A 19,286-nucleotide genomic window follows, 5' to 3' on the forward strand; every position below is an offset into this window, starting at 1 on the left:
TGAGGGTGGAGGGAGGGGAGCAGGAATGCTGGTGTGCCTGCTTGGGATTGAAGAGGGCACAGCAGGGTGTTTATTCACAGCCCAGAGAGCCCAGCAGCTCTTCCCAAACAACAAGTCACATCCAAGAAATGAACTGTCAGCACAGCTCCCACAGGGGGGAACAGCGAGGAGGAGCAGGAACCTCAGGAAAACTCCTGGTTCCTGGGAATTGGTGATGTCTGCTCCAGGTGAAGCTGCCAGGAATGATGGAAATCAGGTAGGAGGGGCTCCAGGCAGGGCTGTCAGGCCCTGGGCCGGCGCAGGTCGGGGTAGCTCTGCACAGTCCTGGCAATGGCCTCGTCCAGGCTGACCACGGGGCTGTAGCCCATGGCCCTCTTGGCCCTCTCACAGCTGTAGTAGTGGAAGGTTCCAGCCAGGGCCACCCTCATGGGCGTGAAGGTGGCCTTGATGGTCACCAGGGGCCTGAGCAGGGCCAGCAGCAGGGCCAGCAGCAGGGCCAGGTAATAGGCCAGCCAGTAGGGAATGTGGTACTTGGGAGGGTCGTAGTCCAGGCCGGTCAGGATCCGGGACATGAACGTCCAGAAGGGAATTGGCTCATCGTTGGTGATGTGGAAGGCCTGGAAGGGAGGGAGAGGAGAAGCCAGGGGTTAAAACCATGGTGGGTTTGCCAGGTTTGGCTCTGAGCTGGCCCCTCTCCTGCTCATGCTGAGGACATGACCCCCTGACCTGGGCCAGAGCACATTGTCCTGACAAACTGCTTTGCACTGCCCACCTCTGTGTGAAGAGGGGGGAATCCCTGCTTTTCCAAGGAACTCAGCACTCCAGAGGCCAGGATTCCTTGGAAATGTCAACCCAACTGGCTGCCACAGCCAGGTTAAAACACCCCAGCGTGCCCAGAGCGTGGCAGGACCAGGGGAAGCTCCTCCTGTTCTGAACCATGTCCCAAAAGCTTCTGTGATTCCATGTGTTCCCCCCAGCTCTGCCTGGATCACCCTTCACAAGGGGTTTCAGAGCAGGGAATTCCAGGATATCCATCCAGCCCAGCTGGCTGCACACAAAGCTCACCCACCACAGATGGAAAACCTGCAGGATGGATGTCCAGGACACCCAGGAATCAGCACAGATCCCACAGCAGAGGTTGGGGATCCCTTCCCTCCCCTCCTTCCTCACCTTCCCACACAGGGCAGAGCCTTTGTGCAGCTTTTCTGCAGCCAGGATGTGCCCGTGCACCACGTTCTCCACGTAGGTGAAATCCACCAGGTTCTTTCCATCCCTGCACACAGAAAAGGAATTTAACCCCCAGGTGAGCTGGGCTGAAAATCTGCTCGTGGCAAAAGGAAAGGCTTCCACCAGGATAAATTCATCCCAGGCTTCCCCTTCTCCCACTCTCTGGTGCTGCAGTTTCAGGCCACGCTTTTAGTATTTCATATTTAACAGGGATTTTGGGTTATTTCAGGCCACACTTTTAGTATTTCATATTTAACAGGGATTTTGGGTTATTTCAGGCCACACTTTTAGTATTTCATATTTAATAGGGATTTTAATTGCCAGAACCTCAATTTATACCACAAGTGGTATAAATTAACAGCAAGTAACCTGAGCTGTGTCACATTAATGGCACAGCCCTTTAACCAGCTTTCCTCATGGATATTCCTTTGGCATTGTGGGCATGTGGCAGGGAATGAGCCCCTAACACAGGATTTTTAAGGAAAAAAAAACCAAAAACTGGAAAGTGAAAAATAAAAGAAACAACACAACTGATTTCCTTTTGTTCCCTTCCCAAAGGGCTTTGCAGATCCAGCAAGGATTTTGCCCCAGCTCTGAAATGCCTGGGCCTTGCTCACCCAATGATGAACTTCATTTTGCCACTCCGGGCTGCCTGGATGAGGATGGGAACCAGCTGAGGGTCTCTGGGACCAAATATTCCATGGGGACGGATGGCAGTGGTGAAGAAATTGTTGTCTGGGTCGTTTGCACTCAGCACCTCCTGCAGGGAAAGGGGAGAAGAAAAATCAAGGAGGAAAACAGAGCTCAGCAATGCAGCCCATGCCCATCACTGGGGGCTCCCCATCTCCTTGGGAAGGAACCTGTGGAAGAATTATTATCCCCTCCTGTCTTTCTAAATCATCCTTCCTTTGTTCCCATCTCTTTTCCCAGTTCTCCTTGATAAGAAAACCAGACAAAAACCGGTTTTTATGGTTGACCACTTAACAAATTGACAAAGGAAGGGAAGGCTTTGCTTCTCTCGTTTATCACCCCAGAAGCCAGAGGAGCTCTCCAAGCTCCCTCACTCCATGAACTCTGTGCACGAGCTGGAGCAAAGGAGAACACTCAGGAATTCCATTTCTGTCCCTGCCAGCAGCCACTGCCACCCCAGCCCTGTCCCCATCTCCCTGGAGCTCTGGAGCAGATTTCATTCTCCTGGCAGCTCCTAAGCAACGTGTTCTCCTCATTTCCAGCAGCTGCTGGAATCTCTGTGGAGGAGGCACAGACAAAATGCTTTCAGTTTCCCCCAAAACAAAGCCATAATCACCAGCACTGGGGCTACCCCTGATTGCTGCTCCTCAGCTCCTCCTTTATCAGTTGCTGCAAAGTGCTGGTGAAGGAACAGATGTTTTCACAATTAAGATTAATTAAGCTCTTGTGGAGGAAATTCCTTCCAGGCTCTCACACTTGTCAGCATCAAGCATGGAAGGGACTCTCAATTCTTTTTGGCACAAAAAAGCACAGATTCTGAAATGCAAGCCATGGAAAAAGGCTCCAAAAAAGGTCTGTTGCCTTTGATGACAACATTGTTATCCCATATTTAAACCACAGATGCTGCAGCAGAAAGAACATGAGGAGAGCAGATATTGGTGGTGTGCAGGGGTCCAAAGCTGTGAACTCTCAGATGTTTGGAGATCTTTCTTAGCATTTGTATTTTCAGTAATGGCCTGTGCCCCTTAGCTTGGGTCACATTCCCAGCTCCTCTCCTCCTTCCTCAGTGCCTTTTTCACATTCCCAACTCTAAATTCAGGCTGAAAATCAGGAAAAGAAGCAGGGAAGACAGAAACCTCCCCTGACTGCTGCTAAACCAAAGCTGTGGCAGGTAAGAGCTGGGATTATCTCGTGGCTCTTCCCTGGCAGGGACACCTCTGGCAGTCCTGGAGCCACCTCGGCAGGGCTTCACTCAGCCTCCGTGGCAATTCATGCCACAGCTTGATTTTATTCTCTTTTTATGAAGTGGATACATCAAAAAAATAACAATTCAACCGTTGGCAAATACCTTCTCCTGCAGGATCTTGGTCTCTGTGTAGTAATCAATAGGTTTCTGTGCATAGGGGAGATCTTCTGAGCCATTTTTTATGTCTGTGCCCTCAAAAACTACACTGGCACTGCTGGTCAACACCAATTTCTGCAAGAGATGGGGGAGAAAACAGCTCTTTAAAGCCTAAAATAGAAAGGTTGTTATTTACAAAGGCTGAGTAAAGATAATAATGATAATAATAATAATATTTAACCAACTGATCCTGCAGAAAATAACCCCAGTCTAACAGAAGATGAATAGAAATTGCAGGTAACTGAACTCCCCCTTTTTAATCCATTCTGTCCCATCATTTAATGCTACCTAAAGGAGATGAAAACATTCCAAAAAACACCCAAGGCAGTCAATCCAGGGGAAACATCTCCAGGAAAATCAGAGGCTTGAAACACTTAACACACACCCAGGGGTTTTAAAGAAAGATTTGCTCATCTTGGATCACAGTGGATCAAACAACAACAAAAAAAGAAACCTCGGATGTTTTTGTTTGGTGATTTAAATGAAATTAATCTAATAAATAAATTTAAAATAAAAGAAATAAACTAATTTAAATGAAAACTTATGGGATATCAAAGTCATTTAAGGAGAAAATTCAGTCTCCAGTTCCAGGCTGGCTTCCTCAGGCTCTTCCTTTTGCGGGCAATCGACTTTCTAAAGCAAATGACACCGAGATTATGGCACAGGTGTGTTCCTCCTCATTCCATGGTGAGGAATTCATGGAGGGAACAGGTGCCATGAATATTCCCACTGCTGGAAAAGCCATCTCTGGGGCTGTCCCTTATGAAAGCAGGAAAAGAGCCACTTGTGAGGTGTTGCTCTCCTAGGGTGACTCCCAGGTAGGAGATTTTAATGGATGTTTTCCCATCATAATGTGTTTTTTTGTGGCAAACAGGGAGTTTACACTAAGCAGGAGACCCACAGAGCCTGTCTCCCGCTGGTTTTGATGGAATAAGAGGGAATTGAGTATCTCAGAGCCCTTTGTCCCCTCTCAAACGAGGCTGACGTTGGTCTGTGATGCAAAAGGCCTGGCATGTTACAAAGTCCAGCAGCCCCTCCCGGTCTCCAGGGCTTTTCCAGCTTTACCTGCACTCCAGCTTCTTTGCAGGCTTCAATGACTGCCTTGGTTCCCATAAAATTCACCTTGTAGAACAGCTCCCTGTTGTCACTGGCAGGGGCTGGTGATGCACAGTGGAACACCACGGACACTCCTTGCAGGGCTGGCAGCAGAGCCTGCAGGAAAGCAGGGGGGAGATGGGAATGGAGCCACAGCCACGGTGGATAACCAGGAAAAAACAACAGCAGGGAAATGAAACAGCTTTCGTTCATGGAAACAGCTGCATTTCATGTTCCCTCCATAAAGGTGGGCAGCTGGAATGGGATTAGCATCCAGGATCCCCACAATGTCCCATCCCCACCACACTCCACATCCTCTCTTCTCCCCAGAGAAACCCTGGGAGCTTCCCCAGAGCTGGAGGCTGAGCTCCCTGCAATTCCCTGGAGCAGGTACAAGGCTCAGGACTACCTGGGGCTGGGACACTGAGGAAGCAGCAGGTTTAAAGTTCCCCATGGCACTGGCTGAGCGCAGGTGACTGTCCCCAAGTCACCTCCCACTCATCCCTCCCTGGCTGTTGGGAATATGAATTGTGCCATTCTCACAGAGCTGAGGAGAGCTGGGAGAGCCCCCTGCAATCAGCCCAGGGACTGGAATTACCCTGTGAATGCCAGCTAACAGCAATGCAAAGCACCAGCCACAAGCCAGTCCTGCTCTTTTCCACTCTCAGCACAAGGCAGGCACTGATCTGTGAGCACACACTCCAGATCTGTTTCCTTCAGAGGAAAAAAGTGCAAGGCCTGCATTTGCCTGGTAACTGCCCCAGCCCTTCCTCACCTCCTTGTCACACAGGTCCCCCAGGAAGAAGGTCACCTGCTCGCTCTCAAACCTCTGCTGGATGTCGAAGACGTTGACGCTGTAGCCCTTGGCCAGCAGCTGCTCCACCAGGTGCTGGCCCAGGAAGCCCGAGCCCCCGATGACAGTGCAGGTCCTGGCAGCCTGCAGGGACAGGGACAGACACACAGACATACTGAGCCTAGCTCCCCCCAGGGAGCCACAGCAACCCCGATCCGGCCATCAGAGCTCTGGGCTGGCACAGGGAGGGATTGTGAAAGGATTCTGCCTCGTGCTCACAACCCAGAGGCTCAGGGAGGAGGGAAGAAAAAGATCGGCTCTCATGGACGCTGCTTGGATAGAAAAGCCAGAATTTGAAAGGTTCCTGCATGAAAGATGGAGAGAGATGATTTACCAGAGCATGGAGAGGCAGGACACAGGGAGCAGCTTCCCACTGCCAGAGGGCAGGGATGGATGGAATATTGGGGTATTGGGAAGGAATTGCTCCCTGGCAGGGTGGGCAGGCCCTGGCAGCTGTGGCTGCCCCTGGATCCCTGGAATGCCCAAGGACAGGCTGGATATTGGGGCTGGAGCAGCCTGGGACAGTGGGAGGTGACCCTGCCATGGCAGGAGGTGAAACTGGACGAGCTTTAAGATCCCTCCCAAGCCAGACCAGTCTGGGATTCTGGGATGATTCCGGGATGATTCTGTGATTTGCTTCAGCCTCCTGGCACACCTAATTCAGAACATCAAAACCATCACCATTACCAGTACCTGTGACACTCAGAGCCAAGAAAACAACCAGGTAAAGGCAGGGGCTGTCCTTTTGAGCCTTCTTTCTTTTTCTTTGAGCTTTGCAAACCAATGATTGGAGTCACTAATTAAGAGAGTTCAGTCTGGCCACTCATCTGACTGGACTGAGACCAAAGACCTCACTGCCAGCACAGAACATCCAGGCCCTGAGTCTGAGGGAACTCTCACACAAAGAATGCTCTGTGCTGGTTGGGAAGAGTTTTACTCCTGGTTGTAACACAACCCCCACCTCTGCAGGGATCTATGAGGGAGCCTGAACCCCCTGGAGCCACACAAAGCCAAGGATTGTTCCCAACTCTTTAAGGGCCACATCCTTAAGCAAAGGTTCTGCTGCCAAGTGTTGGGTGATCCAGGAGAGAAATTGGAGGAGTTCCCTGAGTTACATCAAAGCTGAACCCCTTATTTGGGGTGGGCCACGCAAAGGAGAGTCTGATCAGGGTGAGGAGCAGCTGGGGAGGGGCTCAGCCTGGGGAAAAGGAGGATCAGGGGGAATTCTGGCTCTGCACAACTCCCTGAAAAGAGGGGACAGCTGGGGGAGTCAGGATTTCTCCAGGGAACAGGGACAGGAGGAGAGGGAACAGCCTCAGGCTGGGCCAGGGGAGCTCAGGGTGGATATTGGGGATATTTCTCCACTGAAAGAGTGGCCAAGCCTTGGAAGGGGCTGCCCAGGGAGGTTTGGAGTCCCCATGCCTGGAAGTGCTCAGAAGGGAACAGCTGTGGCATTTTGGGATGTGATCTGGAGAAGATGAGGGGATTCAGTCAGAGGGGCTGCTGAGGGGACAGGAAATGTTTCAGCTTCCCCTCAAAGGCAGCCACTCCCTTCCACTGACATTTCCCTTTTCCCTGTACCCTTTCTCATTGTGTCCCTTCTACCCCACACCATTTTGGCATTCCCTGATCCCCGTGCACTCTCCAGGAACCAAGAGCATCCAAACTGCTCTGAGATGTGCTTGAAGTGAAGTTTTATTGCAGCAGAATGCTGCCCTCTGCCTCTGAACCCCAGAGCACTGCAGAGGCTCCAAAGCAATCCCAGAATCCCAGACTGCTTTGGGCTGAGAGGGATTTTAAAGCTCATTTTATTCCATGGGCAGGGACACCTTCCCCTATCCCAGGTTGCTATTCCAGCCTGGCCTTGGACACTTCCAGGGATCTAGGGCCAGCCAGTTAGACATCATTTTATTATAAACTCTCTATAATTTGATATTACACAGTATAATATTGATGGGAAGCCAAGCTAGATGCCTATGTTGATTTTAAGGTATGAATTCAACCTATCCAAAATAGCTTGGAAAATCATGTTTTCTCCCCAGAATTATCATTAATGCAGGAACAGCCTCGTGTCTTTCCCAGGGATGTGGAGAATGTTTATGAACTTGTTTCTGCAAGACAAAACTTCCCAAAGCACCATTAGAGGCCCCAACTCACCGATCTGAGACGTGTGGCCATGGCTTGGGTGAGGCACTGTCCACCAGAATCCTTGAGAAAAGGGAGAACCTTCTTTTATTCCCAATAAAATAACACATTTCTAGTTACAGAAATCAAGGTTTGAAGCCATTATGCTGACGAGGGATGAAGAGAGGGAGTTAATTCTCCCTGTTCTTCCAAACTAAACCAGCGACTGCAGGTGCTGGCCTGGCTCTTTGGTACTGATTTTCCTGAAACCCCTTTGAAATTCCAAGGAAAAAGCCAAGAAGAGGCGGGATTGGAACACCGAGCTGGTTTAAACCAGGGGCACAGCGTGATCCTCCTCCACCTGTTCCCTCTTCCAGCCCCTATCCCTCAGCACCTCATCCCTCTCCAAAATACACCTTAGGAGCTGCTGCACCTCCAGCTCCCCCCCAGCCCTTTCAGCCCCATCCCAGAGCCCCCCACCCTTTTCCCCACGGATTTAGGGCCTCACCCGCAGCCCCAGCCCCCAGGCCCTTCCTCACGGAGCCCAGGCCTTGTCCCACCGCCCCAGCCCGATCCCCGCTGTTCCCAGCACCTTCTCCCGCCTGCCAGGACCTTCCCGGACCCCTCTCACCGCCCGATCCCCGCTGTTCCCAGCACCTTCTCCCGCCTGCCAGGACCTTCCCGGACCCCTCTCACCGCCCGATCCCCGCTGTTCCCAGCACCTTCTCCCGCCTGCCAGGACCTTCCCGGACCCCTCTCACCACCGCCCCTCAGGGAGCCCAGACCACGCCCCGGACACGCCCCCTGGCTGGTTTCCACCAATCATCGCTGCTCTTTCCCTGCAGACCACGCCCACTCATCCCCTTCCCGCCTCTTTCCCTGGGGCGAGCATCGCGCCAGCCCGGTCCCGCTCGCTGATTGGTCCAACCCCTCTCTATTCCGACCAATCGCCGCAGGAAGGAGGAGCCTCTCCCACGCGCTCATTCACCTTTGCCTCCGCCGTCACGCCGGCCAATAGGAGCGCGCGTTGCCATAGCAGCGGCGTGGGGGCGACAGCCAATGGGAGGGCGCGATATTGGGGCTGGGGGCGTGAGGCCGGCGGGATGGTGAGGGCGGCCGTGAGGGGCCGTGAGGGGGCTCAGGAGCGGTCAGGGGCTGGTGAGGGCACCGAGGGGGCTGAGGACACTCAGAAGCTGGGAGGGGGCTCAGGGGCAGTGGTGGGGGCTCATGGCAGTGATGGGGGCTCATGGCAGTGATGGGCTCGGGGCAGGGAGGGGGCTCAGGGCTGTGAGGGGACTCAGGGCATGGAGGGGACTCAGGGCATGGAGGGGACTCAGGGCATGGAGGGGACTCAGGGCATGGAGGGCGCTGAGCCCCCCGCTCTCCCCGTTCCCCCGCCCTGACCCCCGCTGTACCGTGCCGAGGCCTCCGGCTATAAGAAGCCGTCGCTGGCAGCCGCGGCGCAGAGGAAGAAGGCGAATCCCAAGCTGGAGCTGCCGGAGGAGCAGCAGCGGGAGATCCGCGAGGCCTTCGAGCTCTTCGACACCGACGGCAGCGGCAGCATCGATGTCAAGGAGCTGAAGGTCGGGGCTTCCCTGGGGCTGGAAGTCACTGAGGTTATAAAGGAGCAGGGCCATGAATGCTGAAATAACCGCAAAAAGCACAGGAGTTGCCTGGGTTTACCCCTCCTCCCTCCAGCGGAAAACCTGCTGTGCAAAAGGCACCGTTTCCTCTTTAATTGCAGCTCTTTGCTGCTCTTATCCAGTGCGTTTAGGGCCAGGCTGCCCAAAATTCATGTGCTTTCTGTCCCAACTCCTCCTCTGTTCATAAAACATTAAAAAAAGGGGGGTTGTGCACATTAAAAGGTGTGTGTGTGAGTTTCCCCTCTTGTTGAAGAGTTAATGCTTCATAATAATAATAATAATAACAACAATAACAACTATTATTATTATTATTATTATTATTATTATTATTATTATTATTATTATTATTATTATTGTTATTGTTGTTGTTGTTGTTGTTGTTGTTGTCGTTGTCGTTGTTGCTGCTGTTATTTGGCCCTTTAGCAAAGGATGAAAATATTTTCCCAACAAGAATTTTATCACCAGAATGAAAAATAAACTTGTTTAAATTCCCTGTGGTTGACCAGTTCAAGGTGGGGAAAATGTAGGAAATTCCTGGATTAGCTGAGGGATAATTCCAGAAGAGGAATGTTTCTGCATCCTGATGTGAGTGCAGAGCAGCCTCACTCTCAGCCTGCCCCTGTTCTCCAGGAGACGTGGAATTTGTAACAGAAAATTGACTTTTCCCCCCTTTTCTGTGTTTTTGGTGCTGATTTTGTTGAATTGCTAACTGATTTTGTCCTTCCAGGTGGCCATGAGGGCCCTGGGGTTTGAACCTAAGAAAGAAGAGATCAAGAAAATGATCTCAGACATTGATAAGGACGGGACAGGAAAAATCAGCTTCAGTGACTTCCTGGCAGTGATGTCACAGAAAATGGTATGGATGTTTTACAGCTCCAGGCAAAGGGAATTTTGAAGTTGGATGAGGAGTCTTTATCTCCTTTTGGCTTTGGAGGGAGATTAAAGCACTGTTTTAGTCTTAAGAATTAAATGTACAAAAGTTGGGGTAATCCCTATCCTGGATTCTCTCATTTTTCAGGGAAAAAGTAAAATGATATCATTATCAGGCTTTTTTAACAACCAGAGGTTGTGAAAAAAGGGAAAAAAGTTTTTCTCACAGATGGAAAACCAGCTCATTTATAAATTCTAATTTACAGATTAAAGCTCAGGTTTGAAAAAAAATCTTTTCAAAACTCAGATATTTAATAGCAGAAGATCCTGAGAGTGAAATCCCAGAGATATCTGGCTGGCAAGGACAGAAAAAAATCCCTGAAATTCTGGAATTCTGGTTGTGTCTCTGTCTGCTTTCATCTCTTAGGTGTAATTCCTGCTGGCTGGGCTCCTTTATTTGTTGCCAAGGGTTTCTCACTCTGTCAGATCTTTTATAACTTTATTTTAAGCATCACCTACACCACAGTTTTTACCCTAAACTCGTTCTTTCTTCCTTAAGGCCGAAAAAGATTCCAAAGAGGAGATTCTCAAAGCTTTCAAACTCTTTGATGATGATGAAACTGGAAAAATCTCTTTCAAAAACCTCAAACGTGTGGCCAAAGAGCTGGGGGAGAACCTCACAGACGAAGAGCTGCAGGTTTGGACCTGGTGGATTTGGGATCTCTGTGCTGGAGCTGATAGGAAGGGAGGGATCTCTGGAATCTGGGGGTTTTGAGCTCAAGGATGGGTTGTGGGTGTAGGAATGGGATCATCCCATTCTGTGGAGCAGCAGTGGAGCAGGACCCTGCTCCAAGCACTTTGGACTTTTCCTGTCAGATTTCCTGGTCAGATTTCTCCATAAATACACCCAGCAAAACAGATTCCAGGAAATCAACCAACACTGCCCTCTCCAGCACAGCTAAGGAGTGGCTGGAGTTCTGCATGAATCCAGCAATTCCCAATAAAACCCACCCCTGACTGCTGACCCCAAATCTCTTGCAGGAGATGATTGACGAGGCAGATCGGGATGGGGATGGGGAAGTGAGCGAGCAGGAGTTCCTGAGGATCATGAAGAAGACCAGCCTTTACTGAAGCCCAGTGGGATTTATTCCTTGGCACTCATTCCTCCCTTGCTTTTGTAGTGTCTGGATTCCTTTGGAGGCAGCAGAAAACACAGGTCACTTCTGTTAGAAGTTTTTTGTGGGGGATTTTTTTGGTTGGAAGTTTTAAAGGTGTTTGGGAGCAGTTTGCACCACCCTGTTTACAGGCAGCAACGTGGTTGCTGGTTATGATGTTTACACTGCTTTAAATACACAAATCACAATTTTGGGACCAAATTCTGACTGAACAAATGGGTCCAAATGATTCCAGTTTGGTAAAGAGATGACTCAAACCAGAGATTGTCAATCTGTTGATCAGTGTAAATCTATTTTGGGTTTATGTCTTGGTTTGGGCCCTACAATGAACTCTTTCTATGACATATTTGCAGGGACCAACTTTTCAGAACCTGTTTTTTGGGGATCAACCGTTCCCCTCCTTTTTTTGGGACGTTCTTTAAACTCAAAATAAAAATAAACTGCTGCAATTTACCTTGTGTTCAGTTCACATGGCTAAAGAAACCGTAGCAGAAGGAAATTCCCAGTGCTGCTGCCGAGACCTCCATGCTTGCAGGAATGCTCAGAGGCTGCAGATGGGATTGGATTTCTAATAAAGTCTTATTTTAAGCTATCAGAGTTGTGGAAAGAGTTTTTTTAGCCCCACTTCGCCAAAACCAGATGTGGCCAGGCTGGAGAGGATCCAGAGGAAGGCCACAAAGATGGGAAGCTCCCATGTGAGGAAAGGCTGAGAGAACTGAGCTCGTTCAGCCTTGGGAAACTCGGATTTAGAGATCTCATCACCATGTTTGGTATTTGAAGGGTGGCTACAAAGGGGGAGGAAAATCCCTTTTTATGAGGAATTATGGAAAGGACAAGGGATAATCTGCATTATTCCTGGGAAGATCCTGAATGGGCACCAGAGCAGAGTTTTTCACCATGGGAAATCAGCTGTTGGAAGTGGTGGATTCCCCAGGTTTGGAGATTTGGGATCCACCAGGACAGGCTGCTGGGACAGCATTTTTACTGAGAAAGGTTGGACCAGGTGAGCCTTGAGCTCCTTCTAACCTGGAATTCTCTGGTTCTGTTAATGCAGGGGGAGAGTTTCACCTCTTGCCACCAGAGCTGGCCGGTGACACGGGGCTGCTCCTGCTCTCACCAGTGTCACATTCCTGATCCAGTCTGGGCTCTCTCCACTCCCAGCAAAACGAGGGGAGCTGTGCTGGGCATTTCCTCCTGGATCATTTTCCCAACTGCCCCAGAGCTTGTGCTGATCCAGAGGGAACGGCAGAGACAGAGGCAGAGCTCGGAACTCAGTAGAAGCATCAGGTTTTATTTGGTAGCAGGAGTGGGTTCCTTCCTTTGGCCACAATTCACCGAGGGAGGGGCTGGGGGGCAGCTGGACCTGAGCTCTGTGGGAGCCTGGCCTGGAGCTGAGGGAGGGCAGGGATAGGTGGAATATTGGGATGGAATTCCCCCTGGGAGGGTGGGCAGGCCCTGGCACAGGGTACCCAGAGAAGCTCTGGTTGCCCCTGGATCCCTGGAATTGTCCCAGGCCAGCTTGGAGCACCCAGGGATAGGGGAAGATGTCCCTGCCCACGGGAGGAGATTGGAACAAGATGAGCTTTAAGGTCCCTCCCAACCCAAACCATTCCATGATCCCATGATCCCATGATCCCGTGATCCCATGATCCCATGCCAGCTCCCACTAGTGAGTTCTGCCCTCAGCAGAACACAACTACTGCAAGGCTCTCCCTCCTCAGCAGCCACCAGAGGTGTGGGGACGGAGCTGCTGGCTGTCCCTTTCCCTGCTGCCGTGGGAAGGATGTCATCCACAGAGGAGCCGCGTGCCTGGGGGGGTTCAGGCCAGCCTGAGCACTTCCCGCACCATTTTCCCGATGCCGTCGTGGACGTCGTGGATGGGGGCGTTGCACATGAAGGCGCTGGTGGTCACCAGCCGGTTCCTGGTGTCCACGTGCACCTCGGTCACCTTGCTGTTCACGTGCCTGCAGCCCAGCTCCTTCATGGCCTCAGCTGTCTTGGCGTAAGGCCACCTGCAAGGGGAATAAAAACCTGCAGTGGGACTGGGGAAGGGCCACAGGGACAATTCTGTGGTCGCTGCACAAAACCAGCCTGGTAGGATCCAAATCTCTCCCTGCTCGAGGAGTTTCTCCAAGAGTGGACAACAAAAACCTCCTGCTCAAATGAGTTGCAAATCTGAGGTAAAGCCAAAATGAGACCTGGAGTTCCACTTTGGATGTTCCACTACCTAATTCTGCCCACTCTGGTGTTGTTTATAGAGGCCTGGGATGGTTTGGGTGAAAAGGGACCTCAAAGCCCAGCCAGTGCCACCCCTGCCATGGCCAGGGACACCTCACACTGCCCCAAGCCCTGTCCAGCCTGGCCTGGGACACTGCCAGGGATGGAGCAGCCACAGCTTCTCTGGATGACAATTAGATTTAGGTTTGGGGTGGGTTTTTTTCACCAGCTTCCTCCAAATTAGTGAAAAAACTCCTTCCTTATAAAAGCCATTGACATTCCTCCCCTGCCCTTGGGAGAATTCAGTCACAGCTTCCCTGTGGGACTGAAGACAGTTTCACTCCCTCCCTCTGTTAACACCCCAAGCCTTGGGTAACCATCCTGATCCTGCCTTGGATCCCCTTAACTTGGGGTCCGCAAAGGTTTTTCCTACCCTGGGCATCAGGGAGGCAATTATTGAATTTAAAATAATAAATTACATTTAAATTAATTTAAAATAAAGTCATCAGAGTTGTGGACACCAGTCACAGAAATGCAAACGGATCTGGTGCTACATCACTCCTCCTACTGTGCTGAGAAATGATAAAATCAACCTTCCAGAGTTTCTGCTCTTCCCTGTCAAGTCCCCAAAAGGGCTGGGGTTGCCAAAGACAAAGCCGAGCTCTCAGAAATAACGCTCAGCTCCTTGTGACACTTCCCCCACTGGCCAGGCCGTTGTGGGGACCCTGGCGTGGCTGTCACCCCCTGCCCGGGTCACTTACTGCTCACACTCCGTGTCGTGCCCCACGGTCACCTCGCAGCCCGGGAACATTTTGGCTGCCAGCACCGGGGAGATGCAGCAGAGCCCGATGGGTTTGCGGGCAGCGTGGAACGCCCTCAGCGCGCCCTCCACCTCCTTGGAGATGCTGCAGTTCTTGCCCTGGGTGGCCCAAGTGCTCAGGTTCTTTGCCACCCCGAAGCCACCTGAGGAAAGAGAAGCAGTTCAGGCTGGAGGTTTTTACACCCAGGGCAGTGTTTTTGCCAGGTGGGTCGGATGGTTGGCAGCATTTGTCCAAGGTCAATAAAAGAATTAAAATTGTCTCTCCTTCCAAGCCCTGCTCCAGCCTGTCCACGAGTCCCATGGCATTCCAGACCTATGGAATAACTAAACTGTGGACAGGCAGAGCCCACACAATCCCACCTGGAATGATGAGGGCATCCAGCCCCTTGACATCCAGCGTGGCCAGGTCCTTGACGTTGCCCCTGGCTATCCTGGCACTTTCCACCAGGACATTGCGCTGCTCCTGCGTCGGCTGCCCCTTCACATGGTCCACCACGTGCATCTGGGGGATGTTGGGGGCATAAACCTCGGCCTGGAGAGAGGAAAAAGGGCTGTTATCCTTCAGGAATGATGGATGGACCTGGGAATGCTGAGGGGATTTCTTGGGGAGGAGCTGGCATGGAAAAAGGAGGGAAGGGAGGAAGGAAACCTTTGGTAGTTTGTGCTCAGAGCTGCTTGTCTGTGGGGCTGAAGAGTCCACCCACATCCCAATAAATCCCTCTTGCCACCCGGAGAGAGCTGCTGTCCCACCCCATCTCCCACCGGGACAGCACTTGGAGTTTCCTCTCCCCACCTGCTGTTTTCCCAAGGCCAGAGAGTTTTTCTGGAAAACTCTTCCCCTTCCTTTAGCACTTCCAAGCTCATGTGCAGAAATGAAGGGAGGAGGGTGGTGAAGAGATTTTGAGACTGCACCACCTGTGCAGTGCTGGGCCCCACAATTTAAGAAGGGTTTAAGGAACACCAAGGTGTCCCTAGGAGGGCAGGGCTGGGAGGAACGTCCTGCGAAGGAGCAGACGAGGACTTTGGAATTATCCAGGTGGGAAGACAGGGAGGTTGAGGGGCAACCTCACGGCAGCTTCCCGTGGAGATGGAGATGCTGAGCTCCAACTGAAAATATTCCAACGGAAATATTCCACACTGGAGGCTGCTCTGTTTCCTTAGAAAAGGAGGGATTGGGATGTGGAGTTTCCTCCGCTAGAGGCCCCCGCCGATCCAGGGATGAGGGAGGGACGGGCTCCGAGTGCAGGGATGCGGCAGGAGGGAAGCGACTGCAGCAGCTCCGGGACAGCAAAAGGCAAAATTACCCAGAGCGGAGAAAACGCCTCGTCCCGACAAGCCGAACAGAGAAGGGCTGGAATGGTTTGGAATTTTTTGGGGCTGGCACAGGGCTACCTGTGTCTCTGTGCTCCGCAGAGCAATTCCTATTCCCAGGGGAACGGCTCCCACCCAGACACGAGGGAGGTTCACATATGAGTGAGATGTTCCAGAGACTTTCCCTCCCTCATTTCCCAGTCCCCAGTCGGCTCTCCCGGTTTTTAGAGCAGCTGCACCATTTTAGCCCTGAAGTTTAACTCACGAACCCTGTCTGGTCTCCAGGTTGGACTGGGCTGGGAGCAGCCCGGGACGGTGGAAGGTGTCCCTGCCCAGGGCAGGGGGTGGGAATGGATCAGCTTTCCATCCTTTTCGAGTCCTTCCCAACCCCAAACCATTCTGGGATTCTCGAGTTTCACTTCTACTCTGAAGGTTCTAAAAAAGTTGAATTTCAAACAGCCCAAACTGTCTTTTAAACAGAAACAGCGGGAGAGAAAAGAAGCTGTGCAAGCCAAAAGCCGAGAGAGAGAAGGCATCCGGGAAAGTCTTTTGGAGAGTTTGGATCCATCGGATACAGAGCCCAATACTCCAATCCCTCTGTACAGCCCAGCCGAGCGGGGAATTCTCCATTCCCAGAGACTCCAGGCACCGCTGCTTGGTTCTGGGGGGAGTTTGTCTCGGAGAGAAGGAGAGGAGCCGGGAAAAGGAGCTGGGGGAAAAGGAGCCGGGGGAAAAGGAGCCGGGGGAAAAGGAGCCGGGGGAAAAGGAGCCGGGGGAAAAGGAGCCGGGGGAAAAGGAGCCGGGAAAAGGAGTCGGGAGAAGGAGCCGGGAAAAGGAGCAGGAGGAAGGAGCCGGGAAAAGGAGACGGGAAAAGGAGACGGGAAAAGCAGACGGGAAAAGGAGCCAGAGGAAGGAGCCGGGAAAAGGAGCAGGAGGAAGGATGCTGCCGGTGCCTCTTACCTGAGCTCCCTCCCGGCTGAGATGCACCAGCACTGCCGAAGCCTCGTGGATCTCGCTGCCATCGAACACCCCGCAGCCAGCCAGCACCACGGCCACCTTCTTTGCCATGTTCCCTCGGGAGCAGAGCGATTCCCTGGAGAGCCCCGGGCGCTGTGAGCCCCGCTCGCTGCCCGCAGCCCTTTATAGCGCCAGCCCTTCCCCCGAGCAGGTGGGGTCGGGAGGGTTGGGCTGAATTTCTTACTGGCAGCGAGGTTTTATTTCCCGTTCCTCGGGCAGGGTGTGTAAATATTATTTGTTTCCTCGACCGGCTGCTCCCTTGCAGATCTTCCTTGCAGCGCACTGTGCCCAGAGCAGCCCGGGCTGACGTGCCCTGCTCACAAGAGCAGCTGTGTTTTTCCTCCTCGGCTGTTGATTTTCCATTCCAGTTCAGACTGAAGCAACCAAAACCTTTGCACAGGAGATGGTAGCGAAGGGAACCTGCCCAGAGCCAGGATTTCACCAAGTGCGTTCCCCTCTGTGCCCCATTCTTTGACCCCTGCCCGGGCTGCTTCAGGTTTTTAACACCAACATTTCCTTTTCGGATCCTGAGTGTTCCTTCCCTCAGATCCCATCTCTCAAAAAGTGGATATTTTACACTTTGCTGTGGTTTTTTGCTGTTTTTTGCACCCTGAGTTTAGGAATTAATAAAGTCATAGAGTTGGAAGGGACCCCACAATGTCCAACCCTGTCCCCAACAATCCCACCCTGTGCCTGAGAGCGTCGTCCAAACACCTCTTGATCTCTGGGATAATGGGATTCTTCATCAACAGCACCATCTCTCCATTTATTTAATTCCAGGGAGGAGGCACTGGGAGCTGGTGGAGCCCTGAGCTCTGGAGGAGCCCTGAGCTCAGCCGGGTTCAGCCTCTGGAGCTCATTCCTCCCAGCCTGGCTCTGCTCACACGGAGCTGATCCTGCTCCTCTCTGTTTCAGCCCGGCCCTGGTGGAATAACTGTGCCCTGTGCGGGCTGAAAGAACAAAAAATCCCACAGCATGGCTGCAGGGTGTTTTTCAGGGGTTATTTATAACACATGTTCCTTGGGGCTCTGTCATTTTTGGGAGAGACGTGAAGCACATCCTGTGGGTAATGAACTCGTGGCTTGGCAGGGTGTTCAGTCAGGGCAGGACGAGGAGGAGGAGGCTGGCTGCTGCTGCTTGGGACCTCATTTATGGCATGTTTCTCCCCAAATGAGGGATTTCAGGCACCCAGCTGCTACCTGAACAAGCAGGAACAAGAAACATGTGACAGAGGCCTTGCAGTCCCACTGATCCAACCCAGGCTGTGCCTCTCAGTTACTTTTACTACCCAGAACAGGAATTAAATCGAGATATGCATAAAAACCACCCAAAACCTGCTGTTTGTTTTGCTATCTAAGGCATCCTAACTATGGTTTAGGGGTGTATTATTTCCTCTTGCATGAAAAATCAGCCGAGTGCTGTTGCAACCTGAGCAGGTGATTTCTCCTCCCTGCAGCTGCTTCGGGGGCAGTCCTGTTAGCCACGGAACAAAGTGGCCAGAGGCTGAGGATTCCCACAGCCTGCTTGCTGCAAACCACATCAGTTACCCCTGCCTGCTGTAAACTGGCTGGGCTGGTTCCCCTTTCTGGGATAATTGGTGCAACTGGACCAGCCAGGCTTGTTTCCTCCTCCTTGGAAAAACATCTGTCCCAACAGACCTGTCAGCCCTCAAATCTCCCTGCAGTGAGGGGATGAGGATAAATGGCATTTCTCAGCTGGGTTATTCCAGCCTGGAATGTCCTTGGCTGTGCACATTTATCATTGGGGGCTTTGCTGTCACCAAGTGGCTTTAATCTGCATTTAGGTTGAAGTGAGGAGGGGTGGGAAGTGACCCTCCTCCTGCAGGGTGAGCACACCAGGAAAGCAGGGCTGGGATCCAGCTGGCTCAGGGGCAGGAGGAACAGGGTCCTGTGACAGGACCTGATGCTCTGGGGTTGTTCTGGAGCTGTCCCGGCTCCAGCACTGCCTGGATGATCCCACAGGCCTGACTATGAGCCAGTGCAGCTCCCAGCCCCATTCCCAGCAGCTTTCCTGTCCTCCAGCCCTGCTGGAGCAGGATTTGTGGGGGATCACAGAGCAGGATCTGCTGAGGGGAACATCGGAGCTGGCTGCTGGAGGAGCCGTCCCTGGGCAGCCCAAGAAGCTCTGCACGCTGTTCTGCACCTTTTGTCCTGCCAGGAGAGTGAGATTTCCTTTAGTTGGAGCTGGGTCCCTCCAGGGAGCAGTCCCTGACCTGCTCCATCCCCACAAACAACATGACAGAGAAACAAATTAATATTTCTCCAACAATTCCCACCAACCCATGGCCCAACATCACTTCCAGGACAGCTCCCACTGCCTCCTGCAGCCTCCCCTCCATCCACAAACACCTCGATGCCCACGCATTCCCCATGGGAAGCAGCAGGAAGCTGCCCACAGCTCCTTCGTGTCCCCTTTGGGACACAATCCTGGCGATGCTGGACCCTCACTCCTGACCTGGGAATGCAGCACTGCCCCTCTGGGCTGGAGGAGCTGGATGTGTGGCCACAGACGGACAGAAGTCACCTTTCAGGGGACGGCACTGAGTCTGCCCAGCTCAGGGGGCTGGTGCCAGGCATTCAGAGCTGTGACAGGGACAAACAGCAGGCCCGTGGTCAGTGTCAGGAGAAACAAGTGGTCCCCGAGGAGCTGCTGGGCTTGCAGAGGGTTTGTTTGCTCCATCGAGGTGGATGCTTGCAAAAACCTTCATTTTAACCAGTGTAATTTCCTCACTGGCAGGAGCAAATAAAAGAGGCAGCAAGAGCAACAAACCCTCAGCCTTATTTTTCAAGTGTCTTTTTGAACAAGGGTTAATCAACAGTAA

The 19,286-nt window shown here is 52.2% G+C and overlaps 3 protein-coding genes across 6 annotated transcripts; 1 reads left to right on the forward strand and 2 right to left on the reverse strand.

Moving 5' to 3' along the window:
* On the reverse strand, positions 1 to 8,186 carry NSDHL (NAD(P) dependent steroid dehydrogenase-like). Of its 2 annotated transcripts, none has more exons than XM_058847593.1 (8): positions 8,114 to 8,186; positions 7,425 to 7,475; positions 5,190 to 5,351; positions 4,385 to 4,531; positions 3,266 to 3,394; positions 1,845 to 1,987; positions 1,171 to 1,273; positions 1 to 617 (listed from the first exon to the last, which is right to left on the reverse strand). In XM_058847593.1, the coding sequence occupies exons 2-8, from the start codon at positions 7,443 to 7,445 to the stop codon at positions 282 to 284; spliced, it is 1,041 nt and encodes a 346-aa protein (XP_058703576.1). In that variant the 5' UTR covers positions 7,446 to 7,475; positions 8,114 to 8,186; the 3' UTR covers positions 1 to 281. The 2 variants fall into 2 exon arrangements, with proteins under 2 accessions (XP_058703576.1, XP_058703575.1); XM_058847592.1 differs by lacking the exon at positions 8,114 to 8,186 and adding an exon at positions 7,984 to 8,085.
* A 260-nt stretch (positions 8,187 to 8,446) lies between these two features.
* CETN2 (centrin 2) lies at positions 8,447 to 11,676 on the forward strand. Of its 3 annotated transcripts, none has more exons than XM_058847618.1 (5): positions 8,447 to 8,497; positions 8,816 to 9,007; positions 9,762 to 9,890; positions 10,464 to 10,601; positions 10,946 to 11,676. In XM_058847618.1, the coding sequence occupies exons 1-5, from the start codon at positions 8,495 to 8,497 to the stop codon at positions 11,033 to 11,035; spliced, it is 552 nt and encodes a 183-aa protein (XP_058703601.1). In that variant the 5' UTR covers positions 8,447 to 8,494; the 3' UTR covers positions 11,036 to 11,676. The 3 variants fall into 3 exon arrangements, with proteins under 3 accessions (XP_058703601.1, XP_058703603.1, XP_058703604.1); XM_058847620.1 differs by having other exon boundaries at positions 8,816 to 8,974; XM_058847621.1 differs by having other exon boundaries at positions 8,487 to 8,549; positions 8,816 to 8,974.
* A 692-nt stretch (positions 11,677 to 12,368) lies between these two features.
* Positions 12,369 to 16,879, reverse strand: LOC131583476 (putative glutamine amidotransferase-like class 1 domain-containing protein 3B, mitochondrial). The gene is made up of 4 exons (XM_058847615.1): positions 16,388 to 16,879; positions 14,477 to 14,648; positions 14,058 to 14,259; positions 12,369 to 13,091 (listed from the first exon to the last, which is right to left on the reverse strand). Exons 1-4 carry the CDS (start codon positions 16,493 to 16,495, stop codon positions 12,899 to 12,901), a joined length of 675 nt encoding a protein of 224 aa, XP_058703598.1. The 5' UTR covers positions 16,496 to 16,879; the 3' UTR covers positions 12,369 to 12,898.
* Positions 16,880 to 19,286: the final 2,407 nt, after the last annotated feature.

Source organism: Poecile atricapillus, chromosome 12 (genome assembly GCF_030490865.1).
Source record: "Poecile atricapillus isolate bPoeAtr1 chromosome 12, bPoeAtr1.hap1, whole genome shotgun sequence".
In the NCBI taxonomy this organism is placed as follows: Eukaryota; Metazoa; Chordata; class Aves; order Passeriformes; family Paridae; genus Poecile; species Poecile atricapillus.